The sequence below is a fragment of the Populus trichocarpa genome, chromosome 9, assembly GCF_000002775.5.
Source record: "Populus trichocarpa isolate Nisqually-1 chromosome 9, P.trichocarpa_v4.1, whole genome shotgun sequence".
NCBI lineage: Eukaryota > Viridiplantae > Streptophyta > Magnoliopsida > Malpighiales > Salicaceae > Populus > Populus trichocarpa.
In genome coordinates this window covers 12,538,471-12,558,006 of record NC_037293.2, presented here as the reverse complement: position 1 = coordinate 12,558,006, position 19,536 = coordinate 12,538,471, and the positions used below count along the sequence as shown (strand labels likewise).

Genomic DNA, 19,536 nt, shown 5'->3' with positions numbered 1-19,536 from the left:
TGAATGACTTGGGTCGGCAACGAGAGGGACATCTTAAAACTTAACTTGTGAAACAACAATCACTCGTGAAAATAAACATTTAATGTTAATTTTAAAAAGTATAATTTAACTGGTTGGTTTTAAATTTATTTTTTAAAAATTATTAATTCAAATCTCATAAATTTTAGGGTTATATAACTATTAACTTCAAAATTCATGGAATTAGTTAAGATACACTCAAACTGACTCGAATATTTATATTAATTAAAAAAATAAATATTCAATACTATTATATTACATGCTTGTAATTATGCTTCATTAGGAAATTACACCTAAAATAGGATTAACTTATATATCACTAGATTAATTATTTTTGTTAAAGTAACAATGTTTTTTTTTTAATTATTCTTGAATTAATGTCTACTTTGATTTGATTAAAAATTAAAATACAAATTAAGCTTTGAATTTTAGACATTGGAAGATGAAAAAGGACTTGATAACTATGGTGTATTAGATATTTTTTTAAGATTATATTATATGTTATTGGTATTAGCTGGAATTGAAAATAATTTTGTATTATTATGAAGAAGAGTCCAACGACCATATGTTCATATTCTTATCCGGGTGAGGAGGAAATATTTTTTATATATGAATTAATTTCGTGTAATTAATAATATATTAATCATCAATACATGATCGTCTTTCTTTGAGGAAAGATGAAACATAATCAAATTTATATTCGAGATATTTATACGAAATTTTAGTGAAATGCTGGATTAATTATCTCTTCGCTAGCCGTGTCACTCGAGTTTGTGCTTAACAACAGTGGACGGTTTCATGGGCTTTCCAGCAAATATAAAGCCCATAAAAACATAGTCCAAGATCGAAGGTGGGCCGGCTGAATTGATCACCCGAGACATCCTCATTCATTGCTGATGGCGGGAACGAGAAGGCCTCTACCCTACCCTACCCTACCCTACCCCTAGAGTTATATAAGGAGAGAAAGAGAGGGAAGGGAAATACTGTTGTGCATTTTAGAGAGAGAGAGAGAGAGATGGAAACGGAGAAAGTAGTAGCAGAAGCAGAGGAGCTTCCGAAGGCTATTGTGCGCCGGGTGGTGAAGGATACTCTTTCCCGCTGCTCCCCTGAAGATTCTGACATTAACGTCCACAAAGACGCCCTCCTCGCTTTCTCCGAAAGTGCTCGCATTTTCATCCACTATCTCTCTGCCACGTAAGCTTTCAACAATCCCACAAATTTAATTTAATAATCTACCATTTCACGTACTCAGTTTAGGGTTTTTCTTTTTTAACTACGCTAAAAATCCAAACTTCAGGGTTCCTGGTCTAATTATCTCAATTACCGTGTCTAGTTAGGTTTCAGTTGTAGAAATGATTTTGGGGCTTTCGGTTTATTGAAATTTTTTGAATTATTTTTGCTGTTTATTTTAAATTAAATATTGTACTGTTTTTTGAAGGAGATTTTTTATTTGTGATCATGGGTTTTAATAATTACTGTGTGATTAGGGCTAATGACATATGCAAGGAATCAAAGAGGCAAACAATGAATGCCGATGATGTGTTTAAAGCGCTTGAAGATATCGAGTTTCCTGAGTTTGTTGGGCCTCTCAAAGTCTCCCTGAGTGGTAAGTATCTGATGACCAGGCAAGATCTTCCAAGCATGCTTAGTTTCTTGTTGCTTAATGTAGAGATGAGTTCAAAAGGGATGAGTTTGTGTTCTAGGTTGTTAACTTCCTGTGTGTGGATGTGTTGGGAATGATAGTTAGGTGGGCAGTGCGAAACCATGCTTAGCTTTGCAACTTTATGGCAGTTGTAGATCTGGTTTGATCGGTTAGATGATGACCTAGTTGCGTGTCTGAATTATACAAAATTTGAGATGAGGGCCAACGGACTTCTAAATATTTACAAGAAAGACTTGAATATGGGATTTTTTTATCTTCAGTTGCCCCTCATGGTTTAGATATTAGGTCATCAATTCTGCCTGTAAGAAGTTCTAGGCTTTAGATTTAGCTCTAAAGGTTTTCCATCATGTATATTGAATTTAGACCAGCATTTTGGGGTGGACTATTATCTGACAAGAGTTTCTTATCAGTGTGCATGTTTAGAAGATAATATAAGATAACTGCGCCAATGATATACACCACCTGGAAGTTTAATACGGTTAGTTCTCTTTTGGAAATAGTACATACTAGGAGCATAACCACTTCTGTCTGAACTCATCTAGCTGCAATTACACTGATCAATGTGGAAGCAAAGACATGTAGAAGAAAGGAGGATGGAAACAGCTACCTCATGATATCTAATCAAAATCCGTTGTAGGATCATTGGATGATGTCAAATGATCGATTATGCTGCGGAAAGATCAGTATAAAAGGCATGTTTTCATAAATTATTGATGAGAGGGTTTTAAAAGGATGACAGAAATATCTATTGCTAATGTATCTAGATGGCTGTCAAACCATATGCCTCATGTTATTGTTAGTTGTCAATCAGCTCATAGTAGCACTGATCCTTGTTCTTCTAATTTCACAGTATGGATACACTTGTCTGTGCACTTGTGTGGCAAGTTCTCTGCTCTCATTATGTATTGCTTTTGACAGTCACCAAATGTTTTCTTTTCATAGAACTGAAATCTTTTGTTGAAATGTCTGTACTAGCTTATTGCATCCATGTTATGAATGTCATTTCGTGTTGATGATAATTTTCATCAACTGAAGTGTTCTTAAATGCCAGCTAACTGAGCTGCATACAATCTTTTTTATTTTCTGCCAAATTCTCAATAGATGGGTTTTGCTTTTTGTACTTTATCTTATGCGGAATTTCTTTCTTATGAAGAATTCATAGGTATTTTTGTGGTCTTGCAGAATTTAAGCGGAAGAATGGTGGAAAGAAGGTAGGGTCAGCACAGAACAAAGAGGTGCAAAAGAAGAGGAAAACAGGAGGGCCGTCAAAGAAAAGTGGAGGTAAAAGTACACCAAAGAAAGGGGACACCGGAGAAAAATGATGCTTACATGCCTTTACGCTATATAGGCTATGTTAAGCATGAGCGACATTTATCATCCAATGTTCGCAATTCTAATCTTACCATTCGGACGAAACTGGCACGTACCAGCATCTGCTTCCAGTGATAGGTCATAACCTGAAAGTAACCATGTCATTTGTTCCAGTTGCCCTGTTTGTAGCCTTTTTCTTGTCTTTTTTGTATTAGCTAGAGAACTGGATCTGCCACTGGTGGGCTCTTTTTCATCTTTTTGAAAAAGAAAATGGAATATCATGTTACTACCATGCTAGTTGTGGAAAAGTGAACTTACACCCAGAAACACCTGTGGAGAAAGTATGGCCTTATATTTATTTCTCATGAGAGAAAATGGACCAGTGAAACTTCCACCATCACAAAGAACAAATGTAATGAAATAATCAATATAGATACAAGCGTAAACGCTCGCAAAAATCAGCTCCATTACACTACGATAATAAAACAAAGGAAAAAAAAGGGGCAGTGATGAGAAGAACTTTCTTCATCTATGACTACAAGCACGCAGCAAAAGCAATTAGTATGGACGAAATCTCTGGCCATGGCCGGAGTCATTGCTATGTCTACCCCTGTTTGAACTGCCACCCATTTTGTTGCCTCGCCCACCACTTCCACTCCTGCTATCATTTCTTTGATATGAAGTTGGTGAGTGTAGCTGTACTCCTGGCTGTTGCCTGCAAAGAAACAGAGAGGCTCTCAGTCCTCAGGAATGCACAACCAATTATGCCACGTTGAGTTCTACAAAACTAATTTATTTGCGAGCCAATATTTTACTATTGCAGGTGTTATTGAGATTTCTATGGGAGGCAAACTCAAGGGACAGGTTAAACTCGTGATTGCAACCTGTAAACATTAATTTGTGCACTGTTAAGTGCTCAAGCCTGTGGAGTCAGTAACAAAAAGGTTCTGGGATGGGGGTTCCAACAGTGAAATGATTGAATAGAACAGATTCAAATAGCTAGGCAACAACAGGGTAATACAGAAAGAGCAGGGCAGGGATGACTATCACTTTGTTTGAACAGATTCATTGCTGATTATGCTAATTGCAGCTCTCTCTTTTTTTCCCTTTTTTTTCTCGTTTAATGAATGGGTGTTGGAGGGGAAGGGGGTGTGAGGTAGAAAACTGAACTTTTTGTTTCTGTTTTCCCTTCCTTGAACACTACATAAAGGATGAGTTTGATAAGATTCCACACCCTCCATTCGGAGATAAAAATGTAAGAAATCAAAAGGTAAAGGATCTCCGGGTCAGCTTACAGCACATATCCGAACTGCCCATCAGGTAGAAGCATTGGCATCATTGCCATGCCAGCAGGGGATGGTCCACTTCCATAGATCAACGGCTGCTAAAAAAATAAGGGATGACTTTAATATTGGCTGAAAGCTAGAAACTGCAGAATTTAAGTTTTAACAAAGAAGAAACAAATAAATGAATTGTACTAGTAGAATCTATCATCCCAGCATTCTGCAGCTTCTAATGAGGTGTCAATAGCATAAATTTAATTACATCTTTTGTATAGCTCATTGACCAAAAGTTTGAAGCTCAAACCGAATAACAACAAACTAGAGTGGGAGGAAAATGAGGAGATGGGAGGTGAAAATAGCAAGTGCCTGAATTACGCTACACCAATAAGAATCGGCTTCAGTCAGGAGCTTCTCTCCTAAAGTTGGACACATGGAACATAATGATCTACAATTGTAAGGCTTATAATAAAAACCATCCCATTATAATAGCACAGAAACTGGATTTCACCAGAATGAAAAGGAGATCAGTTAATCTTGATGCATATGTATCATAAAGCCACAGCCAAAGCTCAAAATTCACTAGAAAAGATGTCAGGTAATCCTCTTTCACATTAAGGCTATATCCAAAATGGTTAATGAGCAAAATATATATAGAAGATAGCCATCCAGACCAAGTAGTTCAAAATAAGATTACTAAGTGTACAATGAGTCATATCTTCTGACCTGTGCAAAGCCTGCTGTAACATATCCTGCTCCAAGAGCACCATAGGCATTCCCCATCATACCATAACCAACACCAGGTGGGTAACCTGGTAACAAACCTGTATTCTGCAAGTTTGAGCCTCCAGCAGCCTTCTGCTCTGACTGAGGTTTTGCAAGAGCACACTCCACAAGCTGGCCTAAAAATCACAACAAACCAAACCAGCATAAATAACTTGTTCACTTGCAATGAGAAAACAAATACATATAAGATGGATAAATCAGTGATCACCATCTAGTTCATATTTTTCAGTATCCTTCAATGCTTTCATGGCACTAGACCTCTCAGCAAAATGCACAAAACCAATTCTATTTTTCTCCTGTCCAGATTTTGCTGGTGGCAAAACCACTTTGGTGATTTTTCCATGTCGTTCAAATAGCTTTTTCAACTGATCTTGGGTTACCGTCTTTGGTAAATTTTTCACATATAGTGCCTTAACCTGTAAGAGAGAAGCTGAGGTGAGATTTACCAAGTTAAATTCCAAAGCACAAGGCATCTCATAGCATAATCAAAGAAAACCAGATGAAAAAAACTAGATCATGAAGATGGTTAATCAATTCAAATGTTTTACAAGACCTGTGAAGAAGCAGAAGAGTCGGCATTTTTAGGGTCAGCCCAGCTCACAGCTGGGGCATTATCACCCAGCTTAAATTTTGGATCCATCATCTTCTGCCTTGAATACTCAGCACAAGCATTATTGTAGTACTCAATAAAAGCATAGCCCCTGTTATTGCTTGAGCTCTTCTCCTGTGACCAATTGTTCTATAACCAATGAGTAAATTGCACGTGCTGCCCTTTTCTTTCTTAATAAAAAAGATGAGAAATAAAAACACTTTGAAAGTATCAAAAAGTCAAGTAGAACATTAACTTCACTAACCTTCACCAATTGCACGTTGGTAACTCCAGGCCCAACCTCAGCCACAATCTTCCTCAGACCATCCTCTCCCCAACTTCTAGGAATGTTGCTAAGGAACAACCGGTGCTTCGCCTGAGATGTCGAGCATTTGATTTTTTTACCCTGAGTGAGAGAAATATCAACACATGTAACTGAAGAAGCATACTTAAAAATCTTGGAACAAGCATGAGCACAACTACCACAAACAAAGAAAAGTAAGGACATTCACCTTGAATTCAGTATTATTCAGCTCACCAATTGCCGTAGAAGCCAAATCAACACTTCTAAAGGTCACAAATGCAAAGCCCCTGTTCTCACTTGAATCTTTTTCTCTCATAATTCGAACCTGTGGTCATAAAATTTGCCAGAGTCTTCATCTTCACAAATATCATATACACAGATGCATCATGAGTAGATGTCGAGCTTACCTCTGTAACTTCTCCAACAGACTCGCAAAAATCCCTCAAGTCCTCCTCAGAAGCATCATTTGGAATGCCACCAATATATACTTCAGAACCATGAGGAGGGCGGGCAAGCAGCTCGTCGTATTTTTTCTGCTCATCCTCATCTTCAACCTTTGTCTCGTCACCTGCATTAGCATTGCTAGCATCATCGTCATCCTCTTCCTCCACCTCTACTTCTTCCTCCTCTTCTATTATTTCCTCTTCTTCCACTTCCTCTTCCACTATTTCCTCTACTTCTTCATACTCAACCTCTTCATCCATCATTTCCTCAGGATCATAGTCTTCATCAAGATCAACCTTCTCATCATACTCAACTGGCTTTTCAGACTCTGCTTGCTCAGCAGCTGCTGATCCATTTCCCTTTGTACTTGGCATCTTATATATTTTAGGACACAAGCTTGCAAGGCAACTGTGAAGAGGGTACAGAGGCCACAAGAATTCATGGGATGTATACACATATTGAAAGGAGGAAATAAAATGAAAGGCCAAAAGGAGTTCAAAGTGGTTGCAATGTGAAAGACTTCCACTAAAGGATTTATGATAAAATTAGCAGTCGTAACAGAGAAAGGCAAAAGAGATTTCTGAATGACAGCAATGTAGTTTAGGAAGGTGGTGCGACCACTGTCCTGGAATAGAAGTTCAAGTTTAAGCATGAAGCGGCTTCATTCCAAAGGTCACATTTAAGAACCTCATAACAGAAATAAGAAATAAAATTTTTAGTTTGTAGATAATTGAATAATTTAAGGAGAGAATCACACTGATTTGAGCTAAATCAAGGTGACACATCAAAGTTACACATAAGAGGTCTCCATGATTCTTTTTCAAGTCATTCAGATAAAAGTGTGAAGGGCTGGGTGAAACAAAAGGTGATCAAACCACAACATGATCGAATCTCACAAAAAAATATGAGTTCCAGACTAACATACCAGTCTGTGCACCTTCCTGCAACAATTCAAGGTGACACATCAAACTAAACATACCGAACGGGATGGACTTTATACATGTTTTCAATAACAAGTGCAGAGTTTCCAGACACAAAAGAATCATTCATACTAAACCTTAGAAAGATGAAAGATCCCTACGAGTCATACACGCATTTGATGCAGAGGAGATTCTATACATTTAGTTTACTGTTACATTGCTTTAAAACATGCCTATCAAAAATTCAGATTTCTCAACAAACATTGCAAACAAACAAGATTCTTAAGCAAATATTACCTTGTTCTACCATTCTAGTTTCCCTGCATATAAACTGTGAATCTAAAACTTGCAGGTTTGACATTTATCGAGTCCAAACCTAAAGAATTTCATAAACCACAGATTGTAGACAAAAGCAGTCAAATACATGGAAAGCATCAAACTTTTCTATACATGACGTAGCTAGAAATCTAAAACTACCAAGTACAGCTACAAAATGAAGCCCCAAAAGGTATCAAGTTAATCAAGTACCCGATACGGATCAGACCCTAACCAGGCTTGATGGGGTAAGTTCTCAAAATGCCAGTGTTCTCCAGCTTGGCTAAATCTTAGTCAAGGCCTGGCTCTTAATCTTTTTGGATTTCCTTTCTTCAGATTTTTAATCACAAATCTATAATAATAATAATAATAATAATAATGCATTTAGCTAAAAAATTATTACATCATTAACTAATTTCTTTGATTTTTTTTTTCAAGGATTCGGTTCGAAATAACAACACATGCCAGATATGGGATCTTGTTAAGAAAAAAAAAAACTTTCACAGACACTAAAAAAAGAAATCAGCGGACGAGAAAGAGGAAAGAGAAAACCCAGAAGACAAGAAGAAGAGAAATGTAATAAACGTTGAGAACGTACTGGAGAGGAGAGGAGAGGAGAGGAGAAGCTTTCTGCCTGCGATAATTGCTGCTCTACAACTTCAAGCTGGGAGAGAGAAAGAGGTTGAATTGATTTGATAGAAAGACTTTTTCAAAAAAAAAAAAAAATCTGTTTCAAAGGGTAAACAAACCCTAAAGCACTTCATAGTGGAAGCTTGAAAATATTTTTAAGAAAACAGAATATCATTAATCAATATATATATATAAAATAAAATAAAAACATCTGCACCAACAGATTGTGTTATTATTGTTTTAATACGGATAAGGAAGCTTGACCTAACAATTAAACATCTCTTAGGGTAACCCAAAATTATTAATTTGGCACAGCGTTCTTGTAAAAAGAAAAATCTAAAACAGCTCCTTTTTTTCATGAAAAACCAAGACACAAGTTATTCTGAATTAAAACATTATAATAATATTTGTGCACCTCCAAACAAAAGCTAATGACCTTACTATTGGGGTTAATATTGTTTTTCCAATATGATCAATCGGTTATTGTTGAGTTCGTTTCAAGACAAATTGTTTTTTATTATTTTTTAATCACGATAAAATTAATATATTACTCTTAAACAAATTAAAACTAGGTTAAAGGGGCTTTCTTGGCATTTTATTTTTTAAATATAACAAAATAATTAAATTTTAAAGGTAAAAATAAATAAATTATATAATATACATTAGGTTTTTCATCTTTTCATCATTTTTATTAAGTTGATTGAGGGGTATTTTAATAATTTAATAGATATAAATAATATTAGAAATATAGTTGTTAACGCATACAATGCACATATCATCATGTGAGTTAAGGGCATGTCATTCAGGCGATGCGTAAAAAGTGGTACGATGATCAAATGGTGGCTTTCAGGGTGTTGTTCATATCGTCTCGGTAACCTCTCAACTTTTGTGCGGCACATGTGGTCAATGGACCTCTAACCTGGCAAATTTTTTTTCTTGTTTTCTCTCTTATCTTTAATTTTAGTGTTTGACCCTTCAAATTCTTAAAACAACCCTTCAATTTGTTTTGTCTTTATATTTGGTCTTTGTTATTTTAATTACTATTTATTTTATTTAAAATAATTTATAAAATTGAAATTGTTTTTCAATTTCGTGCTCCTTCAATTTTTTTTTCTGTCAATTTTGGTCATCATTCTTTTAATTATTATTTGTTTTATTTTATATGATTTTAAAAAATATTTTTTTTCATGATTTCATTCGATTTTTTTCCTATCAAATTTTATCATCATTCTTTTGATTGATATTTGTCTACTTTGATGAAAATTTTAATTTAATTTTTTCTTTCAATTTCTTTTTTTAACATTAAATTGGTTGAAAATTGAACTTATTGACTGAGCTAAAGTCTAAGATTTAAATAGTTATGAGTTTAAAAGATTAACTCAGGTTTGGGAGATTTGCCTGGGTTTGCTTGTCTTTTCTTTCCTTTTTTTGAGTTTATGTTTTTTCAGTTTTATCCATCAACATTTATTTAACTGAAGACCGAGCTCTATTATTTGTTTATTTAATTTTTAGAGGATTTTTCATTGATTTTAAAAATAATTCGAGTTATATTGCCTTTCAACATTGGTTTGTTTTATGATTAAGCTTACAAAATTTGCTCAACTTGCTATAAACAGGGTTACCTCGGTATTATAATCATATCGCATATTTTACATGCTAATCCGAACAGATCTGGAAAGAGTTTTTATAATTTATTTATTATCATTATATTTTTTTTATTAAATTAGCTAAAATTATTGAACTCAATGAATTCAATGACATAAGTCTTAGAATTATTTTTTTATAAACACTTGCATTATCTAAAAAAATTAGGTTTACCAACGGCGTAGCACGTGCACATTCTATAGTATCACATGCTTATCTCACAACGCAGGAGCAAAAGGTGCTGTTTTGTTACGAGGTCGGAAACATCGTCCACTGCCTGGATGGAGCACTTTTAAGGTCACCTGAAACGTGACTCTAACGTTTGAATGTTGTGTATCCCCGTGCTGGGACTCATAACAATGAGCTTTTTTATTTTATTTTTTATTAAATTTTATTTATATCTAGATTGATGATTTGAAGCATGTAAGAATACACTTTTTTTTAAGAAAAATCACTCTGTCAGTGTTAAAAGATCAACACATAATAGACAGGGGGGCAACGTGAGGATCAAATATGCACAATGGAGCGATTATGTTAATTGCTTTTGATGAGATGCAAATATGTGCAGTTTGTTTTTCAGTAAATTGTCCAGTTTCAGATTCCGGGACCTCCGTGAAGTAACATACAGTTCCGGCACTGATTTGCAAAGCAAAAACATGTTTGATCCGAGACGCTGGGGAACTTGAGAGCCTTTCTGGGCCTTTTAGGGTTTTGTTTCGCCATGAACTCATGGGGAGGACATCTCTTTCCTCTTTAAAAACGAGACACTCAAGATGGAGCAGATTGCTACCAGAGAGACAGACCTCTGTAGACGAGATGACTGGGCGATGTGAAGTTTCAGAACTCTAACTGTAAAAGAAGTCTTTGCTATCATCACTGCAACTTTACGGCATATATATATATCAAATCTGCTCCTCTTCCATCGCATCCTCAATGACTTCCATAGTCATAACATATTGAGCAATGGCCGTTGTAAGAGACATTGACTCCTGATATTTCACTCTTACAATGTCCACTGATCAAGATGCTGTAACATTGTTCTCAAAAGGATTTCTTCTCAAAAACTGCACGTCATGTGTTGTCCAAGATCTCAACGAAATGGTTGGTAGAAGAGCTCTTGGTCTATATATAAAAAGAGATAGAAATATAATCGAAGAGACGAAAACATAAACCAATCTCTGCTTAGAAATTTCAAATGCACTAATTACTAAAACAACTCAGAACAGAACAGTGCTTTCCTCTCCAGCTGATCTTGAGCCACTGAATCAAAGACTGGAGAGTATTACTCCCGAAGAAGTATTATGATGCATCTATTGCTTCTCAATGTAATTGAATGATTTGTTCCCCACACAACAGGGGGAAAAATAATACTAATAAAAAAAACCCCCTCGAAGAAAGCAACTCGCAGTACAATTTGATTAACCTCTATTCGTATTCTAATCAAGATGGAGGGCAGATCTCCCATGATTGCAATTTTGAATTACAGAGATGATGAGTGTGTTCCAAAGTTTGACAATGGAACTTCCAACTGGTTAATGTAGGCAAATTGATAATCAACAATCTGATGCTTTGATTCCATGGCGATACAGAGCTTTCAAATCTTGATTGGCAAACCGAGTTCTGAAACTGCAAGCAGATTGTATGAACATGCACATTTCATCAATGAATGTGTTGACGTGCCTTTTCCTGTGCTTGGTGAATTATGCGCAGGTTCCTGTCTGGTCTTCTATTTCATGTATTCCATCACACTTTGGGTAACGTCTTCAAGGAAAGACACAAAACCCATGACACTAGTAAAGCCACTACCATCAACATCCTGTTCTTCAATGAGGTAGTTCTCAAAGGCAGACGCGTCATCCTGCCCTCCCCGGATAAAAATTAATTTTGGAGTGATACTCCTTTCTTGCTTCAGTTTGTTAATTGTACTCCTCAATAAACCTGATAAGAGGACCTTTTGTCTCAGAAAGAGGATCGAGGATATTCTTTGAAGAAATAATTTCTTCTGCATAAAAGCAGATTCCAATGATAAAAACAACTTACAATCTTGGGGTGGAGGAAAAGGAAGTGTGGGGTCTGCCGTAGAAGAATAGAACACAATTAGAGTTGTAAATGCATCAAGGAAAAATATTGGACTACCACTGGTAATCAGCGCAGCACGACTCAAAGAGTGGCGTGGATACGCTTGTTTATCTGGTGTAGAATATGACATCAATACTGGATATATAACTCGATGAAGGGAACCTGGTTCCAGTGCACTGCAGCGAGAAAACATTCAGAGAAGTGAGACTTCTAATTTTTCATACAAAAGAAAAGTGGGGTTAATTTTCAAGTAACACGTTTAAAGTTTCCAGGGTATAGCCTAATGGACGGCGAACCTCTTCTCTAAAGAGGAGTCCCCAAGCTCACCCACTCCCTCAAAGCCATTGAATGGTCAACAAAGAAAAAAGTTAGGTGGTGATATCCGCAATAAAAGTAAATTGTGATAAAAATTATAGAAGCCCAAAGTTTCACCTTATGCATGAAAATAAAAACAACTATTATAGACACCAAGGATAATAAAGTAGAAATTACAAATTAAGTCAAAGAAAAATATGCAACATTTTTCCCAACCCCAAGACAGTGGGAGGGGGGAGGGGGCTTGATGAAGCAGACCACTGACGAGTCTTATGACATTATGTTTATCCAGTGAACACAGTGTATCCATGTGCTTCTAAACTCATCAATAGTAAAAAATAATAATTCAACAGCTGAATAGACCCCCCCAAAAAAAAAAAAGAGAGAGAGAGAGAAAAGAGAGAGAAAAAAAGGTCTTTTGAAATGCTCTAACATGATCCCCAGCCAAGTTATATATTGCAACTCAAATGTAAACATGGTGTACCTGCAAAGGCATTGGAGGTATATCCGGTAGTCAGGATGAACACCTTCTTCATGGAACTGAAGAAGAGGATTTCGAAGCAAAGCAAAAACTAGGCGAGGCAAGGGCTGCAGTTGTGGGCATTGTGAGAATGCAACATCTATCTGGGAAGCTATTGAACCACCATTCTTAAACTGAACAATTTTAGAGGCATCATTATACTGGGCAGTGAGGATTACAAGCCAATCATGAAGCAACATCCTGCCCTCCTGGACTCCTTGCTCCGATGAGGCTAATATAACCTAGAGTCAACAAAATGCATAATCAACAGATGCTGAATAGATATACAATCAATTAGCCTAAGGAGCAAAGTCACTTAAATTAATAGAAAGACAACAGGACAAATCATGCTCATGCCAGGAATGGAGGAGGAGAGAATAAGGGAGGAGGATGCCCATGTTGCGTAAAGAACTGGCAAAGAATTCTTTCAGCAAGCAAGCCTTATACAGAAAAGCTACAAACAGACCTTAGGATAAGGCGAATCAGGTAGGTAATTAGCATTTCTCTCTTGCATACTCCCTGTTTATTGTTTGATTATTTTGGTACACGTTGATCACTATCTTCTTTATTTAATTGCCTGCTATGATTATGACCATGGTACCGACTACCCCAAGGTTCACCAACGGAATCAAATACTATTGTTTTTTCTTTTCTTTTCTTTAAACAGATTGTTACTATAAGAGGAATGGGGGGATACCTTGTGAACAAGTATTGATAGAACAGCTTCAGGATCAACACTGTCATAAAGTTCATTCATATTTCTAGCAGTACCAAATTGCAAAGTTCTGATTCTTAATCGGCGTTTAAGTAAATGCTTGCCTCTGCATAAACATACAACAAATTACATTAGCCCAGAGAGAGATGGAATGCTAGCAAGAACCTTATGGTGCATCAACAATATATTATGAAATACTGGTCCAGTAAGCCTAATTTTTATTTCATTCATCGGCATTCATACCAAAACAAGATATTCAGTAACCACACCAGCTTTGTCATACCTACTAGCAGAAACCAATCTTGAAGCTGAGAGCTCCTCAGGAGGCACCACAACTGTGTACTGAAATGCAATCTGTAGTACAGGTTGTTCAGATGCATATCTGCAAAAATAATGAAGCTATTGAATTTAAAGTGCAATTATAATTTAATTACTGAAAAGAAGCTCAAACAAACTAGATACATTTGATGAGTTACAAAGAACAAGAAATCGAGAGGGCAGGAGCGAGGTAGATTATATAAAAAACATGAAGCCTAAAAACCAAGTCAAGCCAACCAAGGAATTGTCAGTCAGAATAATAGTTGAGAAGGCAAAAGATGGATCTATTGAAACTGTGCCATCTTCAGAGCAATAATGTCATCAATAAGATTTATACTTATCCATGCTCATTAATTAAAACTAGTGGCACTTTCCATTTCAAGTTACAGTAGAGAAGGAACATATTGATCCTCCATCCCTGTTCACAAATCCAAATCTTTGTTTGCACATGAGAAAATGCAGTTTTGTGAGAGAAAACATCAAGTGAAATTGCATGATCTAAGACACTGAATAAACTAATGAACTATAGTGGGCAATTCTCTACTCTTAACTAACTGACAAGCGACTGTACTGTTCCTTGATAGACTTGTGGTTGACCATAGAAATGGCAAAAAGGCCAACACAAATAATGCATTAGAAGGAGCAGCTGTCATTCAACAATTAATTTGTGATTTTATCAGCATAAGATTAAATAATATTGCAACAGATATAACAAAATGCACTCATAAGTTTTGAATATAAATGGCTAAATGGAAATCTATTATCACCACATCACTGTTGATTTATAGCTCAACTCCAAAATGTGTTCTGACAATAGTTATTTTAGCTTTTTTTTTTAAGGATTTGTTTTTTAACTTATGTCTGAGATTCAGTCAGGGCAGAAACCATTCAGATTACAGTAAAATTTGCTTTAAGTTAATATACTCAACGCACTAGTAATCACATAAAGGACTGTGAGAAAATTATTTCATACGCTCTAAATTAACTTTCCTCAATTTTTTATACAAATTGATACTGTTGTCAAGTTCCAATGGTATTTAGCCAACAAAAGATCACAGTATATATTAGCTCTCAGAAATACATGGATACCTGGAAAACCCAGTTGTGCTTTTGATTATCACCACATCACTGTTGATTTATAGCTCAACTCCAAAATGTGTTCTGACAATAGTTATTTTAGCTTTTTTTTTTAAGGATTTGTTTTTTAACTTATGTCTGAGATTCAGTCAGGGCAGAAACCATTCAGATTACAGTAAAATTTGCTTTAAGTTAATATACTCAACGCACTAGTAATCACATAAAGGACTGTGAGAAAATTATTTCATACGCTCTAAATTAACTTTCCTCAATTTTTTATACAAATTGATACTGTTGTCAAGTTCCAATGGTATTTAGCCAACAAAAGATCACAGTATATATTAGCTCTCAGAAATACATGGATACCTGGAAAACCCAGTTGTGCTCGTAAAATCAAAGTCATAAGCATATGTTGCAAAAGAATCGCAGCAAATAATGTGTTGAACATTCTCGTAGTGTGGATCTGGGAAGAAATGACCATACTGCAGGAAATATTTTGAGCGTGTAAGTAAAAAACATGGTAGACCCTGCTCAACAAACTCATAAGAACATAGCTGTCACTTACAGAATGACCAGGTTTGAATTCAGAAGATGTCCTCAATCGCAATATGCAACCAAAAGCATACGGTCGACTAAGCATCCGATACCTTGAAAAAGATAGCACATAAAATCACACGTGGATAATAGAACCACTACAGATGGATTATAATAAAACAACAGACAGGTATCTATAGCACATAAATAATTTATTTGCCTTACTAGTTAAACATGCACAATTGTACATCTTAGAGATGACAAACACCAGACATTCACTGCACTCATTTTGCAATTAAAATTATAGTACTAGTTTCATTGATCTCACAACAAAAAAGGAGCTAGGAATATCTTAGTTCTAATTACTATTGTCTATTGTACTCACATATCCTGAGGAAGCGTTGAGTCATCAGTGCTTGAATAGAGAAACAATGAGCCTCCACTTTCAATACTAAGAAACTTGAGGGATGCCAGATCCGTGTACTCATTTGTGACAGCAAATATGTCCACACAAACACCTGCTTGAACAGCAACAACAGCCTGTAAAATATAGGTCAATGCTCACATTTCCCAAAACTTGCAATGCAGAATGTGAACAAAGGCAACGAGATTACCAGATCTTTATAAAATGGAGTCTGCTCTGGAAGCAAAGCCCTGTCTGCATCCTCTCCTTTACTAGCATATTGTTCACCATACCTTCTTGTATCTAATTGCCCAGCTCCATAATCAGGAGGACCAGACATAAAGGCAAAAACTCTTGCTGCAACGAGTGTCAAAAAGGAAAATAGCACTTAGCACATCTCCAACATACAAGAGACAAAGGATGCCTTTTATAATGTGGACTCTATGTATCATGTACCTAAAGCAAATGTATTTCCATATTCTGATCCAATGTACTTAACCAGGGCTTCCATTGCCACACCAAAACCTCGCCCGCCCATTAGAACACCTTCTAGTCCTTGCCCTGCACCTGTGGTTCTCTCCCACGAGGTTGTTGGCCTGAGTGTGTCAAGCGCAGCTGTAATACGGTCTTTACAAGTTTCCACCTGTAGCACAACACTGAACTTAGGATGGTACCAACATTAAGTTAGACAAAACTTGTCAATTAAACTACCAAGCCACAAACCGCGCTAGAGAACACTACAACCACTCAATGACAATAAAAAGTGAAAAATCCAAAACTAGCTCAACTAAGCATTCTATGAAGCATTGGTTTGATTACATGAGTTAATCCTTCTTTCCCGTTTAGCTTTATCAAGAGCAACAAATAAATAAACAGAATAAAAAAATCCCCAAAACATAAAAAAGTGTGCCTAACATACAGGAGCCAAGAATTGTAACAAAGGCATGACATCTTCGAGCTCGATCGGTAGGGTTCCTTCTGTATCAGGAGAGATAAAAACATTCTTTACAACTGGAATAGGCCCTTGAACATCATACAACCCCATTTTGTGGCTAAAGGTAGCAAGTCCAAATAAAGAACCCGGAGCAAGAGCTGCAGCAAAAAAGAAACAATAAATCACCCTCAAAGGACGTAACGCATGTGGTTAAGAACTAATCTATCATTTAGATCTAAAAATATCGTATAATAAAAGAAATAGGTAAACCTTCCAAGGCTGCTTGCAATGCACTTTTAGTGAGCTCCAAAAATTCTTCTGAAGCTGCAGACAAATTCAGCAGAATACAAAAGTTGTTACCTCTTAGAAAAATCAAACATATATTAGAAAGATCTTAGCCTGCAGAGTGACACCAAATAATAATAATAAAAAAGTTAAAAACTGCTTATATTTAAAAACAGAAATAAAAAAAAAAATATTGCTTCTGGATATGCACGCCAATCTATTCTCCTCGAATCAAAATTAAAAAAAAAAAAAAAATGACAAGTAAAGCAGATATGGACGTAGTTACAAAGGCACCACCATAGTGACATTGCCACTCCATTACAGCTAAATGAGAACAAATCAGAAACTTCATTGCCACATTGTCATTTCCATCTCTTAAATTCAAAGGTCTATACGCCACACTCTAAGTTAAAATGTTTACCGTGATGCATAGTAAATGATTTAAGAGTTTGGTCCTATTTCCACCTTTCATGATTATAAAACGGGAGCCCATATTGCAGAAAGGCAAAGACTTGCCTCGCCATCACAACGGGAGCAGAAAGTAGTTAGAAAAGTTTCTAACTAGAATGAGTGCAGGCAAATGCACTTATACTCTTCTAATGGTCATTCAGATTCAGCTTCTAGTCATCATAAACTTTATGAAGACTTAATTAATAACGAGTTTACCACTCTAATGCATTCTGATTAATTCAAATTATATTAACATAAAACAAAATTAACGATAAATTAATAAAATCTCACACGACAAGTCAACCGCCGCAACATAAACCGGACGCGCTTGCATCATTTCTTCCTCTGATCCCTCCACTGCACAAACCAAACACTAGTCACTCAATAAACCAAATTAAAAACTTCAAAAACCCTGAGCTAAACACAAAATCCTTCAAATTACTCACTAGACAACTCGAGATCGATAAAAGAAGACATCGTCTCCGCACAAGACCGGGGATGCGAGTAACGCGCGATTGCTTGAGAGGTGAGTCCATTGAGAGTGCCACATAGACTACAATTCCATGCCCACTGATCAAGCTCACAGTAGGTGTTGAAGTAAGCGTAGCAGTTCTCGCAGCGAGGTAACAAATCGCCGTCCAATCCGTACACAGGAGACAGTCCGTTCTCGTCTTTGGACGCAAACGGCGTTACTGTTACTCCCCATGGTAGCCCCGATGATTCCAGCTCGTCTTCGTTCTTCGGGAATCGAGACACGGTGGCTCGAACCGCCATGGTGGAGGTGGTAAGATTATTATTATTATTATTACTATTTTATTTTATCGGGAAACAAACGGGGGGTCTGGGGAAGCTAAAGTTAGTGGGGAGAGAGGAGGGAATTTACGTGGAATCCACCGGTGGGGTTGGGCCACGTGGGTTCATGGTAGGTTTACGTGGCAGAGGTGGTCTTGCTGGCCTTTTTTAGGAAATCTCAATTTAATTACTCGTGAGTCATGGCTATGCATGTGACACGGTTAACTCTGGATCAGTGGGTTTAACCCATGTATGGTTGTGTTTTTTTACTGTTTTATCTAAAACATCCTCGTTTTAGATAAATAAAAGAAAATTTCATTTGATTTTCTGAGATCACAAGTTAGCTTGAAATTTATTTGGGTCAGCTTTCTAAACAGATCAACATTAAATTAAATTCAATTTAACGAGTTGATCTGCCACTGTTTGATAACTATACTCCAACAAGCGTTTTTCTTCTTTAAATTTATTCCTGTTCCTAATTCCAGTCCATTAAATTAATGTTGCAAGCATAGAGTTTTTCAGTGGTGTATTAATTTCAAAAATTACTACAAGATTTAAATGATTAATTAACAGCAACTGATTGAGGATTATTACTCTCCTTGTTCACATTTTTTTTTTTTCTTTTTGTTATTTTAAGTTTTTTTTTAATCTATTCTTTTGATGGCTTGTTTATTCCGATCTTATAACTCAAGTTGTGAGTTTAACAGATTAACTCTATTTTTTTTATTTCTCTAGTTTATTTTTTCTAACCTCTTTCTTCAATATCTGGTTGATTCGGAATTAAACTTTATATTTTTTTCAATTTACTTTCCGTAAGGTTATCTCGGTCTAATTAAGGTTTGACAGATTAACCCAGGTTAACTCGGGTCAAATTTTTTCTCTTGTATAGTTGATTTTTTTTCGATTTCATTACATAATATTAGGTTGATTGAGAATTGAGCTTCATTATTTGTCTCAATTTTTTTTTTATTATGAAGTTATTCTAGTCACATAAATCAAGTTGTGATTTTGGTAAGTTAACCTGAGTTGACTCAAATTATTATTATTTTTTTAATTTTACACTTCAATGTTAAGATCAACGAGAATTGAGTTTCATATTTTATTTTGATTTGTTTTCCATGAGTTTATCTTGTTTCATGATTTGGATTGTGGATTTAATAGATTAACTCAAGTTGACCTAAATTGATCCAATATGTTTCCATCTTAATAT

General features: G+C 35.9%; 3 protein-coding genes across 7 annotated transcripts; 1 reads left to right on the top strand and 2 right to left on the bottom strand.

The window, feature by feature from the left end:
- Positions 1-982: 982 nt before the first annotated feature.
- LOC7474909 (DNA polymerase II subunit B4) lies at positions 983-3,284 on the top strand. The gene is made up of 3 exons (XM_002312785.3): positions 983-1,212; positions 1,506-1,624; positions 2,864-3,284. The coding sequence occupies exons 1-3, from the start codon at positions 1,034-1,036 to the stop codon at positions 3,001-3,003; spliced, it is 438 nt and encodes a 145-aa protein (XP_002312821.1). The 5' UTR covers positions 983-1,033; the 3' UTR covers positions 3,004-3,284.
- Positions 3,285-3,325: 41 nt separating this feature from the next.
- On the bottom strand, positions 3,326-8,456 carry LOC7460062 (heterogeneous nuclear ribonucleoprotein Q). 5 transcript variants are annotated; one of them, XM_024608478.2, is made up of 10 exons: positions 8,229-8,427; positions 7,321-7,336; positions 6,359-6,803; positions 6,160-6,276; positions 5,913-6,053; positions 5,612-5,782; positions 5,267-5,474; positions 4,999-5,174; positions 4,288-4,376; positions 3,404-3,707 (listed from the first exon to the last, which is right to left on the bottom strand). In XM_024608478.2, the coding sequence occupies exons 3-10, from the start codon at positions 6,767-6,769 to the stop codon at positions 3,551-3,553; spliced, it is 1,470 nt and encodes a 489-aa protein (XP_024464246.1). In that variant the 5' UTR covers positions 6,770-6,803; positions 7,321-7,336; positions 8,229-8,427; the 3' UTR covers positions 3,404-3,550. The 5 variants fall into 5 exon arrangements, with proteins under 5 accessions (XP_052311724.1, XP_024464248.1, XP_024464246.1 ...); XM_052455764.1 differs by lacking the exon at positions 7,321-7,336 and having other exon boundaries at positions 3,326-3,707; positions 4,288-4,373; positions 8,229-8,456; XM_024608480.2 differs by having other exon boundaries at positions 3,326-3,707; positions 4,288-4,373; positions 6,359-7,336.
- A 2,615-nt stretch (positions 8,457-11,071) lies between these two features.
- Positions 11,072-18,380, bottom strand: LOC7474910 (protein transport protein SEC24). The gene is made up of 14 exons (XM_002313560.4): positions 17,981-18,380; positions 17,826-17,891; positions 17,070-17,123; positions 16,785-16,957; positions 16,322-16,508; positions 16,077-16,222; positions 15,848-16,002; positions 15,494-15,575; positions 15,295-15,410; positions 13,817-13,915; positions 13,516-13,639; positions 12,783-13,060; positions 11,945-12,159; positions 11,072-11,842 (listed from the first exon to the last, which is right to left on the bottom strand). The coding sequence occupies exons 1-14, from the start codon at positions 18,306-18,308 to the stop codon at positions 11,631-11,633; spliced, it is 2,235 nt and encodes a 744-aa protein (XP_002313596.1). The 5' UTR covers positions 18,309-18,380; the 3' UTR covers positions 11,072-11,630.
- Positions 18,381-19,536: the final 1,156 nt, after the last annotated feature.